This window comes from Stigmatopora nigra, chromosome 3 (assembly GCF_051989575.1).
Source record: "Stigmatopora nigra isolate UIUO_SnigA chromosome 3, RoL_Snig_1.1, whole genome shotgun sequence".
Taxonomy (NCBI): Eukaryota; Metazoa; Chordata; class Actinopteri; order Syngnathiformes; family Syngnathidae; genus Stigmatopora; species Stigmatopora nigra.
Window position 1 is genome coordinate 18,536,350 of NC_135510.1, and position 19,862 is coordinate 18,556,211.

The following is a 19,862-nucleotide window of genomic DNA, read 5'->3' on the forward strand; positions in this document are numbered from 1 at the left end:
CAAATTCAACAATTTTTAAAGCAGTTTTTACGGCTTATACGGGAGAAATTGTCAAGTCCAACCATTTTTTAGGCGTTTAATCTTAAAAAATAAGGAATGTTGAGGGCACCTTTGGTCACTTTCTTGTACATTCGTATTTAAAAAAATATTGGTAGAAAAAGTAAAAAAAAACAGCGCAATCCTTCTCGGCATTGAAAATAAGTCAATTGTCATTCTTGGTTTTCCTTAAAATTGACATCCAGATTTCCACCTAGCTTGCCCTAAACTTGCCTCGAGGTACGAGTTTCCTACTTGGAAATCCCAACGCTTGTATCTCAAATCATCTTTGGTCGTTGAAATGAAGGCAAATTCTTCAGTTCATTTCTGCTTATTTTTATTTTATTTATTTTTTGTAGATGAAAAATGCTTTGGCACGTTTTGGCTAAATAACCCGATATTTACATTGATAAAAAATCAAATTGGCCGCCGTGGAAGGCGGTCGAGTTCAAATCCGATATTGGACTCGTTGTCTGCCGGGTATTACAGTATTTTTTTTTAATAGGGTCTACATCAACTGCAATATTTGAGGAATTACTGTACCAATTGTTACAACCCCGCCCCCTTTTTTATGCTACATTAAATGACGGTAAGTGGACTTTCCTTCTAGTTCCAATGACAAGATTTTTTTAATTACATCTAAATCTGTTCCCCAATTACTATGATGTATTTATTTTCTGTATTTAAAAGTGTATTTTTCACCATAACAACAGGCCGACGCCCCCTTTTCCCCTCAACCTTCCCGACAGTCCACAAAATTCCCTTTTATCCAATAGCAGATCTGCGCATACTTAAGCGGCGTAATCCTTACAGCCACATTAAATTCCTGCGAAGCCCCCCGCCGCTCCACCCACTGATGCCCGGAGAAGACCCCGATCACCTTCCTCTGCCAACGCCGTCGCCCGACATCCCACATCCGGGCGTAGACCCCCGATCCACTAGCCCCAGGGCGGGCGTCGCAACGCTGGTAGAGCAAATCGGACGTCTCTTCCCCCGCCCGACAGAAACGATACACCAGCTGACCCGGACGGTCGTTATCGAACCCGGAAAAGTGGACGCGGCGCCCGGGGAGGCTCCGAGAAGGCGGGCTCACGCCCAGATTGAGGTAACGCCGTCTGTGGGTTTTTTTGAGTTCCAATAGGGCGTAGTCGTAGTCCATCCCGATGTCGTTAGCGTTACCCTTAATCCAGCCTTTGGGGACGTGGGTCCGCTTAGCCCGGATCCACTGGAACTTCATTTTCCCGGACTGGTGGGCGTCGCCCATATTGGCGGTGAAATTGGAAACAGCGCCCCCTCTGGAGTCTCGTTTGGGTTTGAGAAAACCCACCCTGAGACGTTGGGCGCCCTTTACGTAATTCTTACCGTCGTGGACGCAGTGGGCGGCCGTGAGGACGTGCCGATCCCCGACCAGGGTGCCGGAGCACCCGGTGGAGAGTTTAACGGCCGCCGAGAAGGGGTACTTGAGCGCAAAGTCGCGCCCGTTGATGCTGTAGCGGCCGTCGTGGCCGAAGATTTCACGTTTTCGACGACTGGGGGGTTGGTTGGGGTTCGAGTCCAGACCGTAGATCCCGACGGCGGTCTCGCTGAGTCGCCCGTCGGAGTGGAGGGTCTGGTAGGCTAGGAATTGGGGGAGGTCCCGGTCCAAGGGGGGAGGGGCTTTTAAGTGGCATTCCGGGTCGCATTGGGACGCCACGTCCAGGCGGGCCGGGGAGAGGAAGCGTGGGGATGGGCGGGGCTGGCTTTGGAGGGGGAGGACGGCCGGGACGCGCTGAAGGATCCATTGGGGTCGTGAGGAAGAGGAAGAGGAGGAGGAGGTGACCAGGGGGAGGACGCTCAGGAGAAGTAGTGGAAGTGTGGAGGGTGGCCACCTGGGGAGAAAGAGGGGAACAGAGCAGATACGTTGGAGGGTTTTTAAATTGGACCGGGACCAGGACTAAGGTGTCCAAACTACAGTCCAAAGTCAATTGGGGGAAATCTCATTGGGTATAGCCCAAATCAGAAGCTTGAAGTTTGACCTACATTTTATAGCACATCTTATCATTAGCATCAGTGTTAGCATTTGTTTTAGCATTAGTGTTAGCATTTGTTTTAGTGTTGGCATTAGTTTTAGTGTTAGCGTTAGTTTTAGCATTAGCATTAGTTTTATCGTTAGCATTAGTTTTAGCATTAGCATTAGTTTTATCGTTAGCATTAGTTTTAGCATTAGTTTTATCGTTAGCATTAGTTTTAGCATTAGTTTTAGGAATTGGTTTTAGCATTTAGTATTGGAAGTTAGTTTTAGCTTTAGTATTAGGAATTGATTTTAGCATTAGTTTTAGCATTCCTTTTAGGAATTGATTTCGGCATTAGCCTTACTTTTAGCATTAGTATTAGGAATTAGTTTTAGCATTGGTTTTAGCATTAGTTTTAGCACTTGTTTTAGGAATTGGTTTTAGCATTAGTTTAAGCATATTAGGAATTGGTTGTAGCATTTGTATTAGCATTAGTTTTAGCATATCAGGAATTGGTTTTAACATTAGTATTAGCATTAGTATTAAGAATTCGTTTTAGCATGTGCCCGTGTGTCAAAATGGTCACTTGAGCATTTTGAGCACCAGAGGCAAACAAAATCAGGGTATAAACCTTCATAATACACACAATACTATATGTAATACTAATATTTCCCGTTTGTTATTATCCAAAATGAGGGGAAAACAAAATTGCTGAGAGGTATATGAACCGAATTCTGGTAGAAAACTCAGTGCGGCCCGCAAACCCTATGTTTGACACCACTGCTCTTCTTCCCAATTGGGCCTTTTCATGTTTCTCCTCGAAAAAATGTTCCCAAAAGCGCGGCGACGGCTTTGGAAACAACCTCGTGGGAGCGGAATTTCGCAGCTGCAAACATCGCACGTATTTCGCCAGCAAACATGGCCGACGGGGGCAAAGGTCGAGTGGAAAATCCCCAAAGTGTCCTTAAGGGATCGGCCTTAAGCCTAAAAGAGACGTTTTGTTAGATGGAATATATTTAGGGGGCATAAATTGAGGGGGGAGGGGGGATTAAATATTTGCCCGTTCCCTCGATTTGGGGACCAATCTGTGTTCCCGTTGCTATGGTAACCAGGGTTAAGAAAACAGTGATGTCATCCTGAATTTAATCTTTGCGATGACAGTGTCCAATTTGGCCCGTTAGTGCGCTTTTGTTTAATTTTATTAATAGATTTGCCTTGCGATTATAAATCATAAAAATTTGGATTATTTTTAATTTAATTGATTAGGTGTTTAGGGAATTATTTTAATTGTAATACAATTAAAAATAAATGCATTTAAAAAATAAAAATTAATTTAATGACAAATATAGTCAGTTTCATTTTTTAAAAAATGTAATTAATTCACAAAATGTATATAAAAAACTAAGAAATTGTCACAACTTTATTTTATTTTAAAAATAATTTAAAATGGTGTGAATTGCACATGGAATTGTATATGCTGTTTTAATGATAAAAATTGGGATTATTTTTATATTAATTGATTAGAAGTGTTTGGGAATTTTTTGAATTATATTACATTTAAAAATAAACGCATTAAAAACTAATTAATGATAAATATAATCGTTGTCATTAAAAAAAATATTAATTAACAAAATGTATATAAAAAAAGCAAATAAATTATCACAAATTTACTTTATTTTAAGACAAATCTAATAATTAACAAAAAAGCCAAAAAATTGTCACAATTATATTCTATTTTAAGACATTCAAATGTTATATTTATTCTATTATATAAATTGTCTATGGCTTCCCATCATAACTCAATGGCAGACATTGACGCCAATAGACGTCCAATTCATTTTAACGAACACTAAATAACAACATTGTAACTATAATAATAATTACAATAAATATTATAATTAATAAAACATCATTATCAACATATTTTAAAAAAACATATTCCCGTATTTATCATTAACTCATTACTAACAAAAGACATCAAATCCATTTTAACTCTAATTTAACGCCCATCCCAGTCCAAATTTAGTTCATTTTCTAAATTCTCGTAACCCCAAAACATCGCGATATCACCGAATTTCAGTTAAACAATCGACTCACCCTGAAAATCCCAAATTAGAGCACATGTTTGCTCCCAAATAAAAGCAGTCCGCCCCGAGATGAAGTGATTTTTTGGACGTTGTCCCGCGTCGGAGTCAAATCGTCGTGTGTGTGTACGATTCCTAAAGCGAGATGTCCCATTTCAGGGCGGGGAAGGCTGGCAACTCGACGCCGGGGGAGCCCACGAGCGAGGAAGAACATCGGAGGGGTTTTCCTGGCGAATTCGCCTTGCTGTCACTTCTGAGGACACCGAGGAAGTTTGCAGGTCAGTCACGTGACACTACATGTCGGTCACGCCCCTCTTTGTTAGCTCGAAGTATACTATAACTTAAATGAGCAAGTTTTTGTACCATTTAACTGTAACTTCTACCCATGTTTTACTTAAAAAACGTTTTTTTCTAGATTAATTTGAAATTGAAGTCAAGAAATTGACTTTTCTATTCATTTGTTTTAATATTTGAAGAAAAAAATGTTCGAATGCATTTGCATTATTTAAAAATGAATAAATATTTCCTGCTCTTTTAGTTATTTATTTTATTTTAGGTAAAAAAATATTTTTATTTATTTAATTTTAAGTACAATTAATTTTATTTTATTTTTATTACATTTTAAATTTTTTAAATCTCGAATACGGGATGAAATAAAGATCTAACCCACCGGTGTCAAAGTGGTGGCTCGGGGGCCAAATCTGGCCCCGCTGCATCATTTTGTGTGGTCCGAGAAGGTAAATGATGAAAGAAAACACGCTCAGCTAATTGTATGCTAAATTGTCAGATTGGTTGTCTCTTATGCTGGTATAAGCTCCGGCACCCTCTTGTGATAATAAGTACTTCAGAAAATGAACTATGAATGAAACTTTCATGACTTTTTTACCCCCAAAAAACTTAATACATTTCTTAGGTGTCAGTTTGTCAGTTTGTCAGTTTGTCAGTTTGTCAGTTTGTCAGTTTGTCAGTTTGTCAGTTGGTCAGTTGGTCAGTTGGTCAGTTGGTCAGTTGGTCCGTTTGTCCGTTTGTCCGTTTGTCTGTTTGTCAATTTGTCAATTTGTCAGTTTGCCATTTTGTCAGTTTGTCATTTTGTCCGTTTGTCGGTTTGTCAGTTTGTCAGTTTGTCAGTTTGTCAGTTTGTCCGTTTGTCAGTTTGTCAGTTTGTCAGTATGTCAGTTTGCCCGTTTGCCATTTTGTCCGTTTGCCATTTTGTCCGTTTGTCAGTTTGCCATTTTGTCCGTTTGTCCGTTTGTCAGTTTGTCAGTTTGCCAGTTGGTCAGTTTGTCAGTTTGTCAGTTTGCCAGTTGGTCAGTTTGTCAGTTTGTCCAAATCAGGCGACTAAAACTTGGGCGCAAAAAAAATGCATGCTGGCGACGCCCATTCCTCGTTATGAAAGACGTCCGTGCCCGGCGTTGCCATGGAAACCCGCATTCCCCTCGCAGTGTCCACGTTAATTGTCCAATTGGTCCCGCCCACTCTCTCCCATGTCCGGCCCCTGACCCAATCTAACAAGCATGGAGTTCTCTCTCTCTCTCTATCTGTCTCTCTCTCGGACTCCATTTTGTGTCCTTCTCTGGTCCCCTGAGGCCACAAAACAGCTGTTTGGCCCCGGGCAATCACCACAAAGAGCCTTTTGAGGAAATCTTGCGGCTGGGAAATATTTGGCATTTGACGCCAAGTTTTTTGGGCCAAGAGGAACACGCAATTCTCATTATTCCCGCACGCCACTTTTAAATCCTCGCCACACGAGGTAAACATTGTCGGCTGAATGTAAACACGACCCCGAGAATGTTCTTTGTTGGGAACTGTGGGATTTACGTCACTGTGTTTAGGTTGTGTTGTGACATGAAGGTCATATTATTGCTAAATTCTCTAATGGAGGCTTTAAAGCTTACATGGCTAAATGATTGACAGCGAATTGACATGACTTAAAGTCATATCTAGGATGACAAATGTGGAAATATGAGAGTAAGGGCTCGCTGTCGTTGTTTTGTTAGCCAGTTGGTTCTCACGGCGGCTGCCATTTTGATATCCTCATTGGGTCATCTTTGGGACAGGGAGTCTTTTCTAGCTAGCAGCTAGCTAGTAAATGATAGGCTAGCTTCTAGACTATTGTTTATTTAGCGAGCTGCTAGCTAGAAAACGACAGGCTAACTGGTAGGCTATCTTGTTCTATCTAAATGCTAGAAATGATAGGCTACCTACCATCCCATCGTTTATTTAGCGAGTGGCTAGCTATAAAACGTTAGCCAAGCTACTAGGATATCACTTTAAGGCTAGCCGCTAGTTTGGAAATGATATGCTAGCTGGCGGGTAGTTAGAAAACGATAGGCAAGCTGCTAGGCTATCGTTTTCCGGCTGGCCTCTAGCTAGAAACTGATATGCTAGCTAGCGGCTAGCTAGAAAATTATAGGCTAGCTACTAGCCTATCGTTTATTTAGCGAGCGGGTAGCTAGATAACGATAGGCTAGCTGTAGGCTATCGTTTTCAGGCTAGCTGCTGGCTGGAAAATGATATGCTAGCTAGCGGATAGCTGGAAAACGATAGTCTAGGACTCTAGGTGGTAGGCTATCGTTTTCAGACTAGCCACGAGCTAGAAACTGATATGCTAGCTAAAAACTGATATGCTAGCTAGAATATGATATGCTTGCTAGCGGCTAGCTAGAAAACTATAAGCTAGCTGCCAGCCCATCGTTTATTTAGCGAATTGCTAGTTAGTAAACAATAGGCTAGCTGCTATGCTATCGTTTTCAGGCTAGCTACTAGCTAGAAAATGATATGATAGCTATTGTCTAGCTAGAAAACCCATAAGCTAGCTAGCAGTTAGCTAAAAAAAACGATATGCTAGTCTTTCATTCATCACGCAAAGGCTAAATGATTGACAGCAAAAGCAAATTGACATTATTACTTCAACTTAAATATGATATATCATTGTTTATTAATGATAAAAACGTGGAAAGATGAGAGAATAGTCTTGCTTTGATAAATTGCTTCTCACGGCTCTCATTTTGGATCCCTTGTGGCTTATCGCAAATTGGATTTCAGCAAGAATTTTCGGGGGTTTCCCATCAGCATGTGATGACTGATGGTTTGTTAATTGAGTATTTCTTTTTCTTTTTTTGAAGTCTCCCCTGAAAGTTGGCCTTTGGACTGGAGGAGGAAAATGCTTGGCACATATCATTTCCTGCCTTTTTGGAAAATGACTCACGACTGGCCAACAACATCCGCAAAAACATCAACTCATTTCAACTTGAAAATCACACTGGTATGTAATATATCTGTAAGTAATATACTATAGGATATGTATTCATCATTCATTTTCTGAACCCCTTATCCTCACAAGTGGTGCCAATCATATAGTATATATAATATATCATAATATGGGTGTGTGTACTGAGTCAATTATTAACTCTTTGAGTGCCATATTGATGATGAATAATCCAAATATGTAAGGATAAAAACAATATTTCTGAAAAAAAACAAAAATTTTGATCACAGGTGTCAAAGTGGCGGTCCGGGGGCCAAATCTGGCCCGTCGCATCATTTTGTGTGGCCCAAGAAAGTAAATCATGAGTGCCGACTTTGTTTTAGGATGAAATTCAAAAAAAGATTATAGATTTAAATTAAATTTCCTGATTTTTTTTCTCATTTACATCAATAATTGTCATTTTTTAATTCATTTTTTCAGTGTTTTTAGTTCAAAAATCATTTTTTTAATCTAAAAATATATTTAAAGAAAAGCTAAAATAAACATTGTTTTAGATTTATAAAATACTGAATACTCGGGCCTTTTAAATCAGTTTTTTAAATCCAGATTTGGCCCCCGGGCCGCCACTTTGACACCCGTGCTTTATATTGTCTGACAATGGTATTGTTATGATTATTAAGGTTAATTTCTGGCATAAATCGAGCGAGTGAAGGCAAAGATCAGATCTGATTTATTTTCTTTTGTTAAGTTGACCTCACTGACAAAGAACAAATGTTGTTATCCTAAAAGCGTGTGTGTACTTGTGTGTGTGTGTACGTGTGTACTTGTGTGTACTTGTGTGTACTAGTGTGTACTTGTCTGTGTGTGTCTGGGTGGGTCCTCTTTTGGAGGACATTTCTCATTCCCAAACTATTTGTTTTAGACTTAAGTGCCATCAAAGTATTTAGAAAATGAACTGGGTCACGCTCACATAAACGCATTGAGTATTTATCATGTTGAAACTAGGTGTGTACAATACAGAGTTTTTCCAGATTCAAATGGTGAAATAAAAACAAATTTAGTTTTCATGGTCGTTTGGCCTTTTTACTGATTTATGTTGTTTTGTTTTTACTTCCATTTTTAGGCACCGGGGGCCCAGCTGAGGCTTTTCATGTTTTACAGGACAAAGTTATGTTCCATCGTGGTAAGTTCGGGTCATTTATGTCCCAAAGAGTGTTTATATTTAGTGAATAACTTTGAAACGGTGGAGTAGCTGCTAGACTTTCGTTTTTAGCAGCTAGCCTGTCGTTTTCTAGCTAGCTGCTAGCTAGGACACGAAAACATAGTTGCGCTCCTATTTGTTTTTAGCTATGTAGCCGCTAGCCTATCGTTTTCTATTCAGCTGCTAGCTAGAAAACGATATGGTAGCAGCAATAGAAAACGATAAGATAGCTGCTAGCCTATCGGTTTTTTTTTAGCTAGCAGGTAGAACTGCAGCTAGCCTTTCGTTTTCTAGCTAAAAAACGATATCCTAGCGGCTATAGAAAACGATGACATAGCTGCTACCCTGTCGTGTTTTTAGCTAGCGGGTAGAACAGCAGCTAGCCTTTCGTATTCTTGCTAGCTGGGAAACGATAGCACAGCAATTCTCCTATCGTTTTTAGCTACGTAGCCGCTAGCATAGCGGCTAACCTATCGTATTCTATCTAGCCGCTAGCTAGAATACGATGGCCTAGGCTAGCGGCTATAGAAAACGATTAGCTAGTTGCTAGGCTTTCGTCTTTTAGCTAGCGGCTAGCCGAAGAAATTACGGGCTAGGTGCTAGCCTATCATCAACCACGCTTTCTTAGTTTGAATACCACTGTAAAATTAGATTTCTTTATCAAATTTTATTTGTTGTGCACAAAAAAATCCAGCATATTTTCCAAAATGTTTATTGAACTGTCCATTCAAACATTTTTTAGCATGTCATGTGAATTAACAAATGAAACTCTTTGTTTATTCTTTGAATAGGCTCTCTATTAGTGGGTTATTTCTATTTCTCAAATATTAGCAATATTGCAGTTTTTGGGCGGTTGGTAAAACAAAACATTTATTTTCACAAAGCAAGTAAAGACTAAAATACTACAGTGAGTTGGCACAACTTTTTCCAAGAAAATATTCCCATTAAGTATTGCAAAACCTTGACTTGACCAATGATGACTGTACCGTAGTTTCCGGATTATAAATAGCACTCATTTTCCACACTGTTGTGAAACCTACGACATTTCTAAAGTTAAAATTCCCCAATTTGACATCTTCTAAATCTAAATCGTTATCCAGAGTACTGTTGCGCAACCGGCCACCAGAGGGCGCTCTTATCTGATGAAGCCTTGAATTCTAACAGTATTGACAATAAGGAGATTGAACAAAGGCAGTTTAAATCAGTTTTGTTTTCATTTGAATCATTTCATTTTTCTGGTAGTGATGTCACAACTAGAATTAAAACTTAAAAACATTGTACTGTAAAGATTAACTCTGAAATGGTAAAAGAAAATAGCCAGTTTTGACTGCTAGCTAAGCTAACTGGACAGTTGATATTAGCCAAAACTGTGGGTAAAAAGCTGCACATATGCTAGGAAACTTTAAAAAAGGCAGACAAAGTAGCCATTGTTCAGCTGACGTGCTCTGACGTAATAGCTTGCTAAGCTAAAAGCTGCTTTAGTTAGCAATAGCATAGTCAAGCGTGGGAAACAGAAATGCTGTGGTTTTGGCAATTGTTCAACAGTTTTGAAGGGCTTTTTTGTTCCTAAAGTAATCCCACAATGCATTTCAATGACTTGGCCATAAATGCTGCATAACATTGAATAATTTATAACCCAGTTCAACATTCAGCGCGCATTATAGTCCGGAAAATACGGTATTTGAGTGACAATGTTTACATCTGCAATCTACTATGGTTATAACAACCAAAACAAAAAATCAATCCCACTTCTATGTACACACACATCTGCAACGTATGTTTCACTAGCTACAAATATGGAGAAACGCATACAAAGGGTGCCGTGAACCTTTCTTATTGGCCGTTCTAAATGAAGTGCAGCCATTTTGACACATTTGTCGTTAACGTTGTTAACCGAGAATCCCCCAAAAAGGTTTCAAGTACGCTTCCCAGCTTTAATATTTGAAGACTGTTGAGATTTCAGATGTCTGAAGAAGCGATGATTGGGTGGGTGGAAAAAAATGGGGTTTTCTTCATTCTTTATCTTCTTGTACCTTCAGCTTCCTCTCCCAAAGTTTTTGATGATCGGAGAAGCCCTGCTTGCCCTTGTTGAAGGAATTCGGTCCTGCCGAGGTAGGCGTCTCCCTAAAAATAAAATTATAATAATAATTTTCGTGAAGAAGCAAGTGTGACAAGATGGTTGTATTTTTTGCAGAAAAGTCAGTAGACTAACTAAAAAAATGGTGTTTGAGTGGGATTGACGGACATCTGGGTTAAGAGCATACCTGCCTATATTCTTCATCCTCATTTTCGCTTCTGGTGGCATCTCTTCGGGCTCGCTCTACAAGGTAAAACATTTATTACATTAGCTCACAAAGTGGGAGACGTTCGGAAGTTGTAAGGGACACTTGCTGTAACGCTCCCCTCCGGAGGCTTTTACCTGTTGTATCCATTTCTATTTAATTAAATGTCAATAATTGAATAAGATGTCTTCCTGCAGTTATTGATAATTACGGACAAATGAGTGCCGATTTTCTGTTTTAGGATCAAATTAAATTGAAGAGTATAGATGTATATTAAATTTTCAGATTTTTTCCCTTTTAAATCAATGTCATTTTTTTAAATCATTTTTTCTGTGTTTTTAGTTCAAAAATCATTTTGTAAAATCTATAAATATATTTAAAAAAAGCTAAAATAAACTTTGTTTTAGATCTACAAAAAATGAATATTAAAATAAATTGAAAATGGATTTAAAAAAAACCTGAATATTCATTTTCTTATAGATCTAAAACTGTTTACTTTAGTTTTTTTAAAATATATTTTTAGATTTTACAAAATTATTTTTTAACTAAAAACTGAAAAAAATGATTTAAAAAATGACAATTATTGATTTAAAAGGCTAAAAAAAAAATCAGGAAATTTAATACACATCTATACTCTTCATTTCATTTGGTCTACATTAAGCACGCTATTTGAGGGATTACTGCATTTCCATTTCATCACATTATGGACATTTTCCCCATACTTACATCATCATCCTCGTTGAAAACTGACGCCATCCCGACCTTTTTTGGAGGAGCCATTGGCACAGGTTCTTTGGGTTTCTAATGGACAACACAAGGAATTAAATATTTCCCCAAACACCCCCTACAAAACAAAAACAAGACGAACCCTTACACTCATGCTCGCTCCGAGCTTGATAGATATGGGATTAGCCTTTTTCCCAGCGGCGTTGCTGCCCAGGCCAAAGGTTATTTTGGAGGCCTTGCGGGGCACGGGTGGGCTTTCCGCCGGGGTTTCGTCCTCATCCTCGGACGAAAAATGCTGGGATGTACGTTTGAGTTTGCTCGCTCCTCGGCCCGTCGTGCTACAAGAGACAGGCTTAGTTTTCACTCTGCCTCCCTCCTCCAGCGGCCCTGCTTGAGGCGAGACAACTCACCAAGGTGAACAACGGTTTTAAAACAACACAAAACTACACGTTTGTAGTCACTAAATTTAGCGCATGCGCACAATGTCTAGCCTGACATGGGCACCATGTCTAGCCTGACATGGACACAAACTCGTTGAGCGAAGCTATCTTTTATACATTTAAACAATTGCTATACTATCGTGTAAATGCATAATTACCTAGCTGATGAATGTATTTTTATTTTTTAATTATAATTTCAATCGATAGGCTATCGTAGCTAAATAACACCTAACATGTTAGCAAGAAGGGGTCGATAAGTGACGTAGATACGAATTTATTAACAGATTCGCGATTATGGGAAACGATAATATAGACAAATTTTAATTAAGAAAGCATGTTGGAGTTAGGTTACAATAAGTAAATTAGCACAAATATCACCTCCGTCGTCGCGGTAGGTTTTTCGACTGCGTTCGTGGTTCGCCATTTTGATTGAGCGTCTGCTGCTTCTTTTTTCTTCTTCCAGGCTTTTTAGTTTCGATTTGAGGGCATATAGCGCCACCTAGTCGATTAACTGCTAATGCGATGTCTTACTACGGAGGTAAGTGGCGAAAAGTACTCACACTCTTTGCATTTAAAAAAAAACTTCAAATTTGCTGTGAAAGTTTAGTAATGTATCACTACGTCGATATTGTGTAGTATTTATCGAACGTCTCTGACGCAAAATGGCCGACAACAAGGAGTGTTACACGTCGTTGGTCGAAAGCGCACTTCAGACATCTTGAAAATATGACTTCTACCGTGAAACCCCGGCGGTGCTAACAGGTGAGCGTTTTTGCTTCACAATTACGCATTATTACAAACTTTCCTGGATAACTAATAACTACAAACGACTCAAATATATGCTAAGGGTGTTTTGACGACGTTAGTTCATTTTTATATAATGTTATTGTGTCATGCGAAGAGAATTTTGCTTCCAATCACATGGTACACCTGTAAATATACGTGTTAAATGCAAAATATTAACCCATGGTTTAGTGCAGTGAAGCTATTTCAAGTATACCTTAGCCTTGAGTAAAATGCTATGAATTTGTTGTGTTTTCCCCCTACTTCGTAATCAGCTTTAATTTTTATTTTCACAGGCTAATTCGTAAATAATAGAATGTCCCAGTCAAAATGGGGCAGACTATGTGCATCTGTTCTCGTGGTTCCATCACCATCGATAACAAAAAGTACTACTTCTTGCAACAACTTGACGAAGGGTAAGATAACACATAGTGCATCATGCATGTACTTCATATGTCCTTTAATATGTCACCTAATGTGTCCTATGTACTTTAATATGTCCTCCGTCCTTAAATATGTCATATGTCCTTTAATATGTCATATGTCCCATGTCCTTTAATGTCCTATGTCCCTTAATATGTCCCATGCCCCGTAATATGTCACTTAATATGTCCTATGTCCTTTAATATGTCCCATAATATGTCCTATGTCCCTCAATATGTGACTTAATATGTCCTTTAAGCTGCCCTATGTCCTTTAAGCTGTCCTATGTTCCTTAATGTGTCCTATGTCCTTTAATATGTCCCATGTCCTTTAATATGTCACTAAATATGTCCTATGTCCTTTAATATGTCACTTAATATGTCCTATGTCCTTTAATATTTCACTTAATGTGTCCTATGTCCTTTAATATGTCACTAAATGTGTCCTATGTCCTTTAATATGTCCTACGTCCTGTAATATCTCACCTAATGGTTTTTTGGGGGGGTTATAAATGTGTGTATTTTTTGTTGTTGCGCAGTGGTTTCAGTTACGTGGATCTGGTCGAGGGGGCGAAAGATGGTCACTTCTATGCCTTGAAGAAGATTCTATGTCACGACCGCGAAGGTCGCCAGGACGCCCAGACGGAAGTGGAAATGCACCAAATGTTCAATCACCCCAACATTCTTAGCCTTGTAGCGCACACCTTTGTGGACCGTAATGGCAAGAGTGAAGCCTGGTTGCTCTTACCTTACATCAGAGTAAGCTTCTATGGCATTTATTTTATTTTATTCTCCAAATAATAACGTTTTTTTTGTGTTCAAACAAAACAGAAGGGAAGTCTATGGTCTGTCCTTGAAAAACTTCGAGAAAAGGGCACCTACATGCCCGAAAGACAGATTTTAAAAATCCTCCGTGGGATTTGTTCGGGACTCAAGACTATTCACGATAAAGGTTATGCTCACCGGTAAGAATTTTTATGAGCCCATAACTGCTTAGGCTTCTGTCAAATACATCTTTAATCTTGTATTTCAAGAGTTATGAATACTAATATAGTAAAAATATGTTTTTTCAGGGATCTCAAACCTACAAATGTCCTCCTAAATGAGGACGACAGTCCCGTCTTGATGGACCTGGGCTCTATGAACAGAGCCCGTATTGAGGTAAGAAAAAATATAAAGGAAAAATTAGAGGGAACATTGGGTAAGGCGCTAAGATATTACCGGAAAACCTATGACGACGCATCTTGATAAACTGGTTGGGCTAGTAACTTGTTCAATAGTGTTTACTCAGAAGTCTCTTGTTTAATTTCATTTTCTGAACCGCTTTATCCTAATTAGAGTCGTGGGGGGTGCTGGAGCCAATTCCAGATTTCTCTGGACCAGAGGCGGGGGTGATTTCGTAGCCAGCCAATCGCAGGGCACAAGGAGAGAAACACAACCAATCAATTCTAGATAGTACTGTTGAAAACAATAGATATTTAGATATTAAACTCTCATGAATATCATTTTGAGGGCTGGTTTCAACAGTACTTAGATAGTAAACAGTACTTAGATAGTAAACAGTACTTAGATACTTAACAGTACTTAGATACTTAACAGTACTTAGATACTTAACAGTACTTGGATACTTAACAGTACTTGGATACTTAACAGTACTTGGATACTTAACAGTACTTGGATACTTAACAGTACTTAGATACTTAACAGTACTTAGATACTTAACAGCACTTAGATACTTAACAGTACTTAGATATTAAACAGTACTTGGATATTAAACAGGACTTGGATATTAAACAGTACTTAGATTTTAAACAGTACTTTTATATTGAACAAGTACTTGGATATTAAACAGTACTTGGATATTAAACAGTACTTGGATATTAAACAGTACTTGGATATTAAACAGTACTTGGATATTAAACAGTACTTGCATATTAAACAGTACTTGCATATTAAACAGTCTTTGCGTATTAAACAGTACTTGCATATTAAACAGTACTTATATATTCAACAATAATTAGATATTCAACAGTAATTAGATATTAAACAGTACTTCGATGTTAAACAGTACTTATTAGATATTAAATATCTCTCTGATGAATCTAATTTTGAGAGCAGTTTTCAACAGTAAACTCTCTGTCACCATTTGACCGGCGACCAAACGTCCGGTCACAGGGAATTTTATTTATTTATTTTTTAATCATCTGGATGTCCTTTTCAGGTGCGAGGATCCAGAGAAGCAATGACAGTGCAAGACTGGGCTGCCCAGAGATGCACCATCTCTTATCGTGCCCCAGAGCTCTTCAATGTGGAGAGCTACTGCGTTATTGATGAGCGCACTGATATCTGGGTAAGCGCTTGGCTACTGTGGCTAACTGTTGAAAAGATAGCCATAGCATCAAATATGTAAGCTAGCGGCTAACATAACATTGGTACGATGGTGCCTAGCATAAATAAGATAGTTATGTTAGCAGCTAGCAAACCATAGGTACGCTATCACCTAGCACAGGGGTGGCCAACCAGTCAGAGACCAAGAGCCACATTTTTTACCGTGTTACCGCAAAGAGCCACATTTTTTACTGTGTTACCGCAAAGAGCCACATCACACAGATTTATTGTAAATGTCACACACCAGCATAGTAATGACATAAATTGACTCCTACAGTACTAACAGCACAGGCCAGTCATTATCAACAATGAACATTGTGTGTGCACTGTCTCACACAGACAAACTCTCAGTTCAACCAAGTCCACAAACAAAAATATAATAATTTACAATAGCGTTTTTCTTTTTCTATGCATGTTACTTAGTGGGACTTCTGTCATAAAATCAGCGCCTATTTTTGCGCAACATTCGCTCCTTGTGAGCTGTCATTTATTATGAATGGCTTTTCGCTAGTTAAAAGCCATTCATAATAAATGACAGCTCACAAGGAGCGAATGTTGCGCAAAAATAGGCGCTGATTTTATGACAGAAGTCCCACTAAGTAACATGCATAGAAAAAGAAAAACGCTATTGTAAATTATTATATTTTTGTTTGTGGACTTGGTTGAACTGAGAGTTTGTCTGTGTGAGACAGTGCACACACAATGTTCATGCGAGGCAGACCAAGGCGAGAGTGCTCAGCCGGGAGCAGCCAATAGGAGAGCGAGGTGTACACCCACGTGGTGGGCGAACTAGCGCGCCCACCACGTGGGTGTACACCTCGCTCTCCTATTGGCTGCTCCCGGCTGAGCACTCTCGCCTTGGTCTGCCTCGCAGGGGGTGTGGCTTTTTCAGCCGACGCTCGATCTTTGGGATACTTTTTGTGTGCGCGACGCCGTTCATTGTCGCTTCTGGTTCACGGGAGCTCTCCCACTCTGTTAAAAACGTTTACTCAAATGACCTTGCTCCTACTGGGAAACTTTGAGGTATTTTCATCCCAAGCACATGCGCATTGGACGAAAATACCGTATTGAACTCAAGCGAAGCGCACACGCAAAAAAAAATAAAACACAAATACAAACTTTGATATGGACGTAAGAGCCGCATGAAACCGGGCAAAGAGCCGCATGCGGCTCGCGAGCCGCGGGTTGGCCACCCCTGACCTAGCATAACATAGGTAAGATAGCGGTTTGCACAGAAATGGGCAAACTACGGCCCGCGGGCCACATATGGCCCGTTAGGCTTTTTAATCCAGCCCGCCGACATTGTCCAAATTTTTTTCCCAAGATGGCGCCGTCAGGCGGAAGCCAGTGGCAGTAGCTGTGTCCACTTTTATTTGGTTTTTTTTCGTGTTTTACAGCCCCTCTATCTTTTTTTAAATGACATTTTAATATTTCTTAATACATTCCTTTTTACTTGACTTCGTACTTTATACTTTTTACTTTAATGATGAGTGATGAGTATGTTAATACTTTTAGTCCTTTTTTCTGTTTATGTTTCATATGTACTGTTAACGGATGCACTTTTTTATATGTATCCTATCTTGTGCTGACCCCGCCCATCTGTCAAAGTGGCCCACCCCTGGCCTAGACTAAATGTTGCCTTCCCATTTTCTCATCCAGTCACTGGGCTGCGTCTTATACTGCATGATGGTACTGGAAGGACCTTACGACCTGGTCTTTCAGAGAGGCGACAGTGTGGCCTTGGCAGTCCAAAACCCGCTGGTCATCCCGCAGCCTTGCAGGTGTGCTTGTAGTTTTTGCACGGCAACACGCTCGTAACATAACATAAACACATTTAAATGAACTTGGATTACAATGCAGACACTCAAAAATCTGTTTAATCTAACCTTACACTACTAACTTAATTCTAATTTTGTTTTAAATGTTGATACCTTTCTTGGCGCTATTGGCTCCGCCTCCACCCTGACTTTCAGATGCAACCTATCGAGAGTTGTTTGCTTTTCTCTTCCCTTCAGAATATTCAGAAAATAATGTACACAAATGTTCTTATGAGCAGTTTCTTTGAGATACGAGTTTGATTTATCACTTTTATTTGTCTTGTCAGTTACTCGGAGGGACTACAACTGCTCCTGAGCTCTATAATGGTGTCCAACATCCAGGAAAGGCCTAACGTCAGCTGGGTCCTGGAACAAGTCCAAGACCTGCAAAGTTGCAGCCCAAATACCCAAACCAATATGGTGTGAAGGTACTTTTGCAGGAAACGGAAAGACGTTATTTGACAAGCGTGAAGGCACACAACACACTTTGCTGCGTCACCCCCGCTCATAAAACAGAGGTAGGTTTATGTTAAATGACCCTAGTGAAGATTGACCTTGCTTTTTATTGTGTTTTTGCGTTTTTTTTAACTCATTACGTGCCTTTTGCGCTCAAAATACAGATTTTCATTTCTTAAAAAACACATTTTGTTAAGGGAATCTCAAAATATATTTTATTTGATTAACAGACTTTTTCAAAAACACATTTTTGAAAGGAGACGTCAAAAATTAGCTACAAAAAATAGCGTTTTGGCCTGAATATAAGACGATTTATTTTGCATTGAAACAGGACTGCAAAATTCGGTCGTCTTAAAATGTAAATAAAATATAAAAAATAACAATGCGCTCGAAATACAAATTTTCAATTCTTCAAAAACACATTTTGTTAAGGGGATCGGTCAAAACGTCAAAAATTATCTCAAAATCTATTTTATTTACTTAACAGACTTGTTCAAATACAAAGTTTGTAAAAAGACGTCAGAAATTTGCTAAAAAAATACACGCTTGGCCTGAATATAAGACGATGTATTTTGCATTGAAAGTCGGTCGTCTTAAAATGTAAATCAAATTTTACAAATGAAATTTCGTGCCTTTTGCGCTCAAAATACACTTTCACTTCTTCAAAAACATATTTTGTTAAGGGAATCAATCAAAACCTCAAAAATGATCTAAAAATATATTTTATTTACTTTGCAAAAACACATTTTGCAAAAGGACGCGTCAGAAATTATCTAAAAATGGCCCTGAATATAAGACGATGTATTTTGCATTGAAACTGGACTGCAAAAATCGGTCGCCTTAAAATGTAAATCAAATTTAAAAATTAAAAATTTGACAATTTTTGTGACAATTTCACCTAAGGGGACCAATTATTTTTTATTTTATTATATATATTTTTTTATTGCTGTTATTTTACCGGACCTTTCGCATCAAGGGAAAAACTTTTGATGACACGTCACTTTTGAAAAATATATTTTTTGTTATTTTTGGTGTTTGCACGTGTATTTAATGTAGGTAAACAATAGGGATGTCCCTATATATTTTTATTTTTTCCCCAAAACACATTCATGACCTGAACTAGAAGCGATAGATACAATTTGAATGGGCGTCACCGCTATTTTTCTGCCAGCTTAGTTTATTCCGCATGTGTCCACAGAGTGTCGCTGCAGCACCACAATTTTCCACACTTCAAATAGAAGTTATTTGAATACGTCATAATATTCTGTATTTTAAGCTTTGTATTCACCACCATAGTTTAACTAATATCACCCTAGTTATGAAATGAAGTTCATATTTAATATTTAAACACTTTTGTTGTCTCAGGGCTCAATTTATTGCGTCTCTTAGTCACTTTTAATAGACCATGTTATCGTTATTTTTTTAAATTAATTAATTATTTGCAGTGACAACTAGACTGTCTGCCTGTGAATGAAAATATTGTTCATTAATTCAATGAAAATAATACTTTGGTATTATCCAGTAATGTTAAAAATGGGTGTTGTTGTTGGAAAATTAACTAAGAGGTTTTCTCTTGTATATTATTCCAAAAAATTGGGAAATACTTGCTGTTTATTCAGAGAAAATATGAATAAATGGTACAGAAAAAGAACGGTTTGTTATTTTTATTTTATATTTGCTCATTTAGCTGTCATTTAGTTCGGACAAGCTAAGCTAATGTGCTACATTAGCACGACACAAGCATATATAAAGATGTTAGCTTTGCTAGAAGGAGGGCAAATGAAAAAGCAAGTTAGCTAAACAACTTGTGTATTTTACTAGCCTGATTAGCACACGAGCTAAGCTAATTTGCTACATCAGCATGACATGAGAATATTAAGATGTTAACTTTGCTAAAAGGGGTGGAAACAACTTGTGTATTTTGGTAGCCTAAGTGATTAGCACACAAGCTAAGCTAATGTGCTACATTAGTACGACACAAGTATATATAAAGAAGTTAGCTTTGCTAGGAAGATGGAAAATGAAAAA

General features: G+C 38.6%; 4 protein-coding genes across 6 annotated transcripts; 2 read left to right on the forward strand and 2 right to left on the reverse strand.

Moving 5' to 3' along the window:
* Positions 1-104: 104 nt before the first annotated feature.
* LOC144194259 (serine protease 23-like) lies at positions 105-4,361 on the reverse strand. The gene is made up of 2 exons (XM_077713188.1): positions 4,125-4,361; positions 105-1,904 (listed from the first exon to the last, which is right to left on the reverse strand). The coding sequence occupies exons 1-2, from the start codon at positions 4,148-4,150 to the stop codon at positions 770-772; spliced, it is 1,161 nt and encodes a 386-aa protein (XP_077569314.1). The 5' UTR covers positions 4,151-4,361; the 3' UTR covers positions 105-769.
* Positions 4,060-8,571, forward strand: LOC144194698 (uncharacterized). Its single transcript, XM_077713921.1, has 3 exons — positions 4,060-4,389; positions 7,237-7,376; positions 8,443-8,571. Exons 1-3 carry the CDS (start codon positions 4,257-4,259, stop codon positions 8,569-8,571), a joined length of 402 nt encoding a protein of 133 aa, XP_077570047.1. The 5' UTR covers positions 4,060-4,256.
* Positions 8,572-9,757: 1,186 nt separating this feature from the next.
* On the reverse strand, positions 9,758-12,469 carry pcnp (PEST proteolytic signal containing nuclear protein). Of its 2 annotated transcripts, none has more exons than XM_077713193.1 (5): positions 12,347-12,469; positions 11,677-11,915; positions 11,529-11,603; positions 10,785-10,840; positions 9,758-10,644 (listed from the first exon to the last, which is right to left on the reverse strand). In XM_077713193.1, the coding sequence occupies exons 1-5, from the start codon at positions 12,390-12,392 to the stop codon at positions 10,533-10,535; spliced, it is 528 nt and encodes a 175-aa protein (XP_077569319.1). In that variant the 5' UTR covers positions 12,393-12,469; the 3' UTR covers positions 9,758-10,532. The 2 variants fall into 2 exon arrangements, with proteins under 2 accessions (XP_077569319.1, XP_077569318.1); XM_077713192.1 differs by having other exon boundaries at positions 11,677-11,918; positions 12,347-12,446.
* On the forward strand, positions 12,410-19,240 carry stk16 (serine/threonine kinase 16). 2 transcript variants are annotated; one of them, XM_077713191.1, is made up of 9 exons: positions 12,410-12,506; positions 12,605-12,730; positions 13,048-13,167; positions 13,713-13,932; positions 14,005-14,138; positions 14,247-14,334; positions 15,395-15,523; positions 17,221-17,342; positions 17,666-19,240. In XM_077713191.1, the coding sequence occupies exons 3-9, from the start codon at positions 13,082-13,084 to the stop codon at positions 17,802-17,804; spliced, it is 918 nt and encodes a 305-aa protein (XP_077569317.1). In that variant the 5' UTR covers positions 12,410-12,506; positions 12,605-12,730; positions 13,048-13,081; the 3' UTR covers positions 17,805-19,240. The 2 variants fall into 2 exon arrangements, with proteins under 2 accessions (XP_077569317.1, XP_077569316.1); XM_077713190.1 differs by lacking the exon at positions 12,410-12,506 and having other exon boundaries at positions 12,586-12,730.
* The last annotated feature ends 622 nt before the right edge of the window (positions 19,241-19,862 follow it).

Coding starts and splice junctions, on each gene's coding strand:
- stk16 (XM_077713191.1), top strand. CDS start 13,082: ATGGGGCAGACTATGTGCATCTGTTCTCGTGGTTCCATCACCATCGAT. Junction 14,139..14,246: donor GATAAAGGTTATGCTCACCG/GTAAGAATTTTT, acceptor ATGTTTTTTCAG/GGATCTCAAACCTACAAATG. Junction 17,343..17,665: donor GTCATCCCGCAGCCTTGCAG/GTGTGCTTGTAG, acceptor TTGTCTTGTCAG/TTACTCGGAGGGACTACAAC.
- LOC144194259 (XM_077713188.1), bottom strand. CDS start 4,150: ATGTGCTCTAATTTGGGATTTTCAGG. Junction 1,905..4,124: donor TCTAATTTGGGATTTTCAGG/GTGAGTCGATTG, acceptor CTTTCTCCCCAG/GTGGCCACCCTCCACACTTC.
- pcnp (XM_077713192.1), bottom strand. CDS start 12,392: ATGGCGAACCACGAACGCAGTCGAAAAACCTACCGCGACGACGGAG. Junction 10,841..11,528: donor TTTTCAACGAGGATGATGAT/GTAAGTATGGGG, acceptor TTTACCTTGTAG/AGCGAGCCCGAAGAGATGCC. Junction 10,645..10,784: donor AGGATGAAGAATATAGGCAG/GTATGCTCTTAA, acceptor TTTTATTTTTAG/GGAGACGCCTACCTCGGCAG.
- LOC144194698 (XM_077713921.1), top strand. CDS start 4,257: ATGTCCCATTTCAGGGCGGGGAAGGCTGGCAACTCGACGCCGGGGGAG. Junction 4,390..7,236: donor GACACCGAGGAAGTTTGCAG/GTCAGTCACGTG, acceptor CTTTTTTTGAAG/TCTCCCCTGAAAGTTGGCCT. Junction 7,377..8,442: donor TCAACTTGAAAATCACACTG/GTATGTAATATA, acceptor TTCCATTTTTAG/GCACCGGGGGCCCAGCTGAG.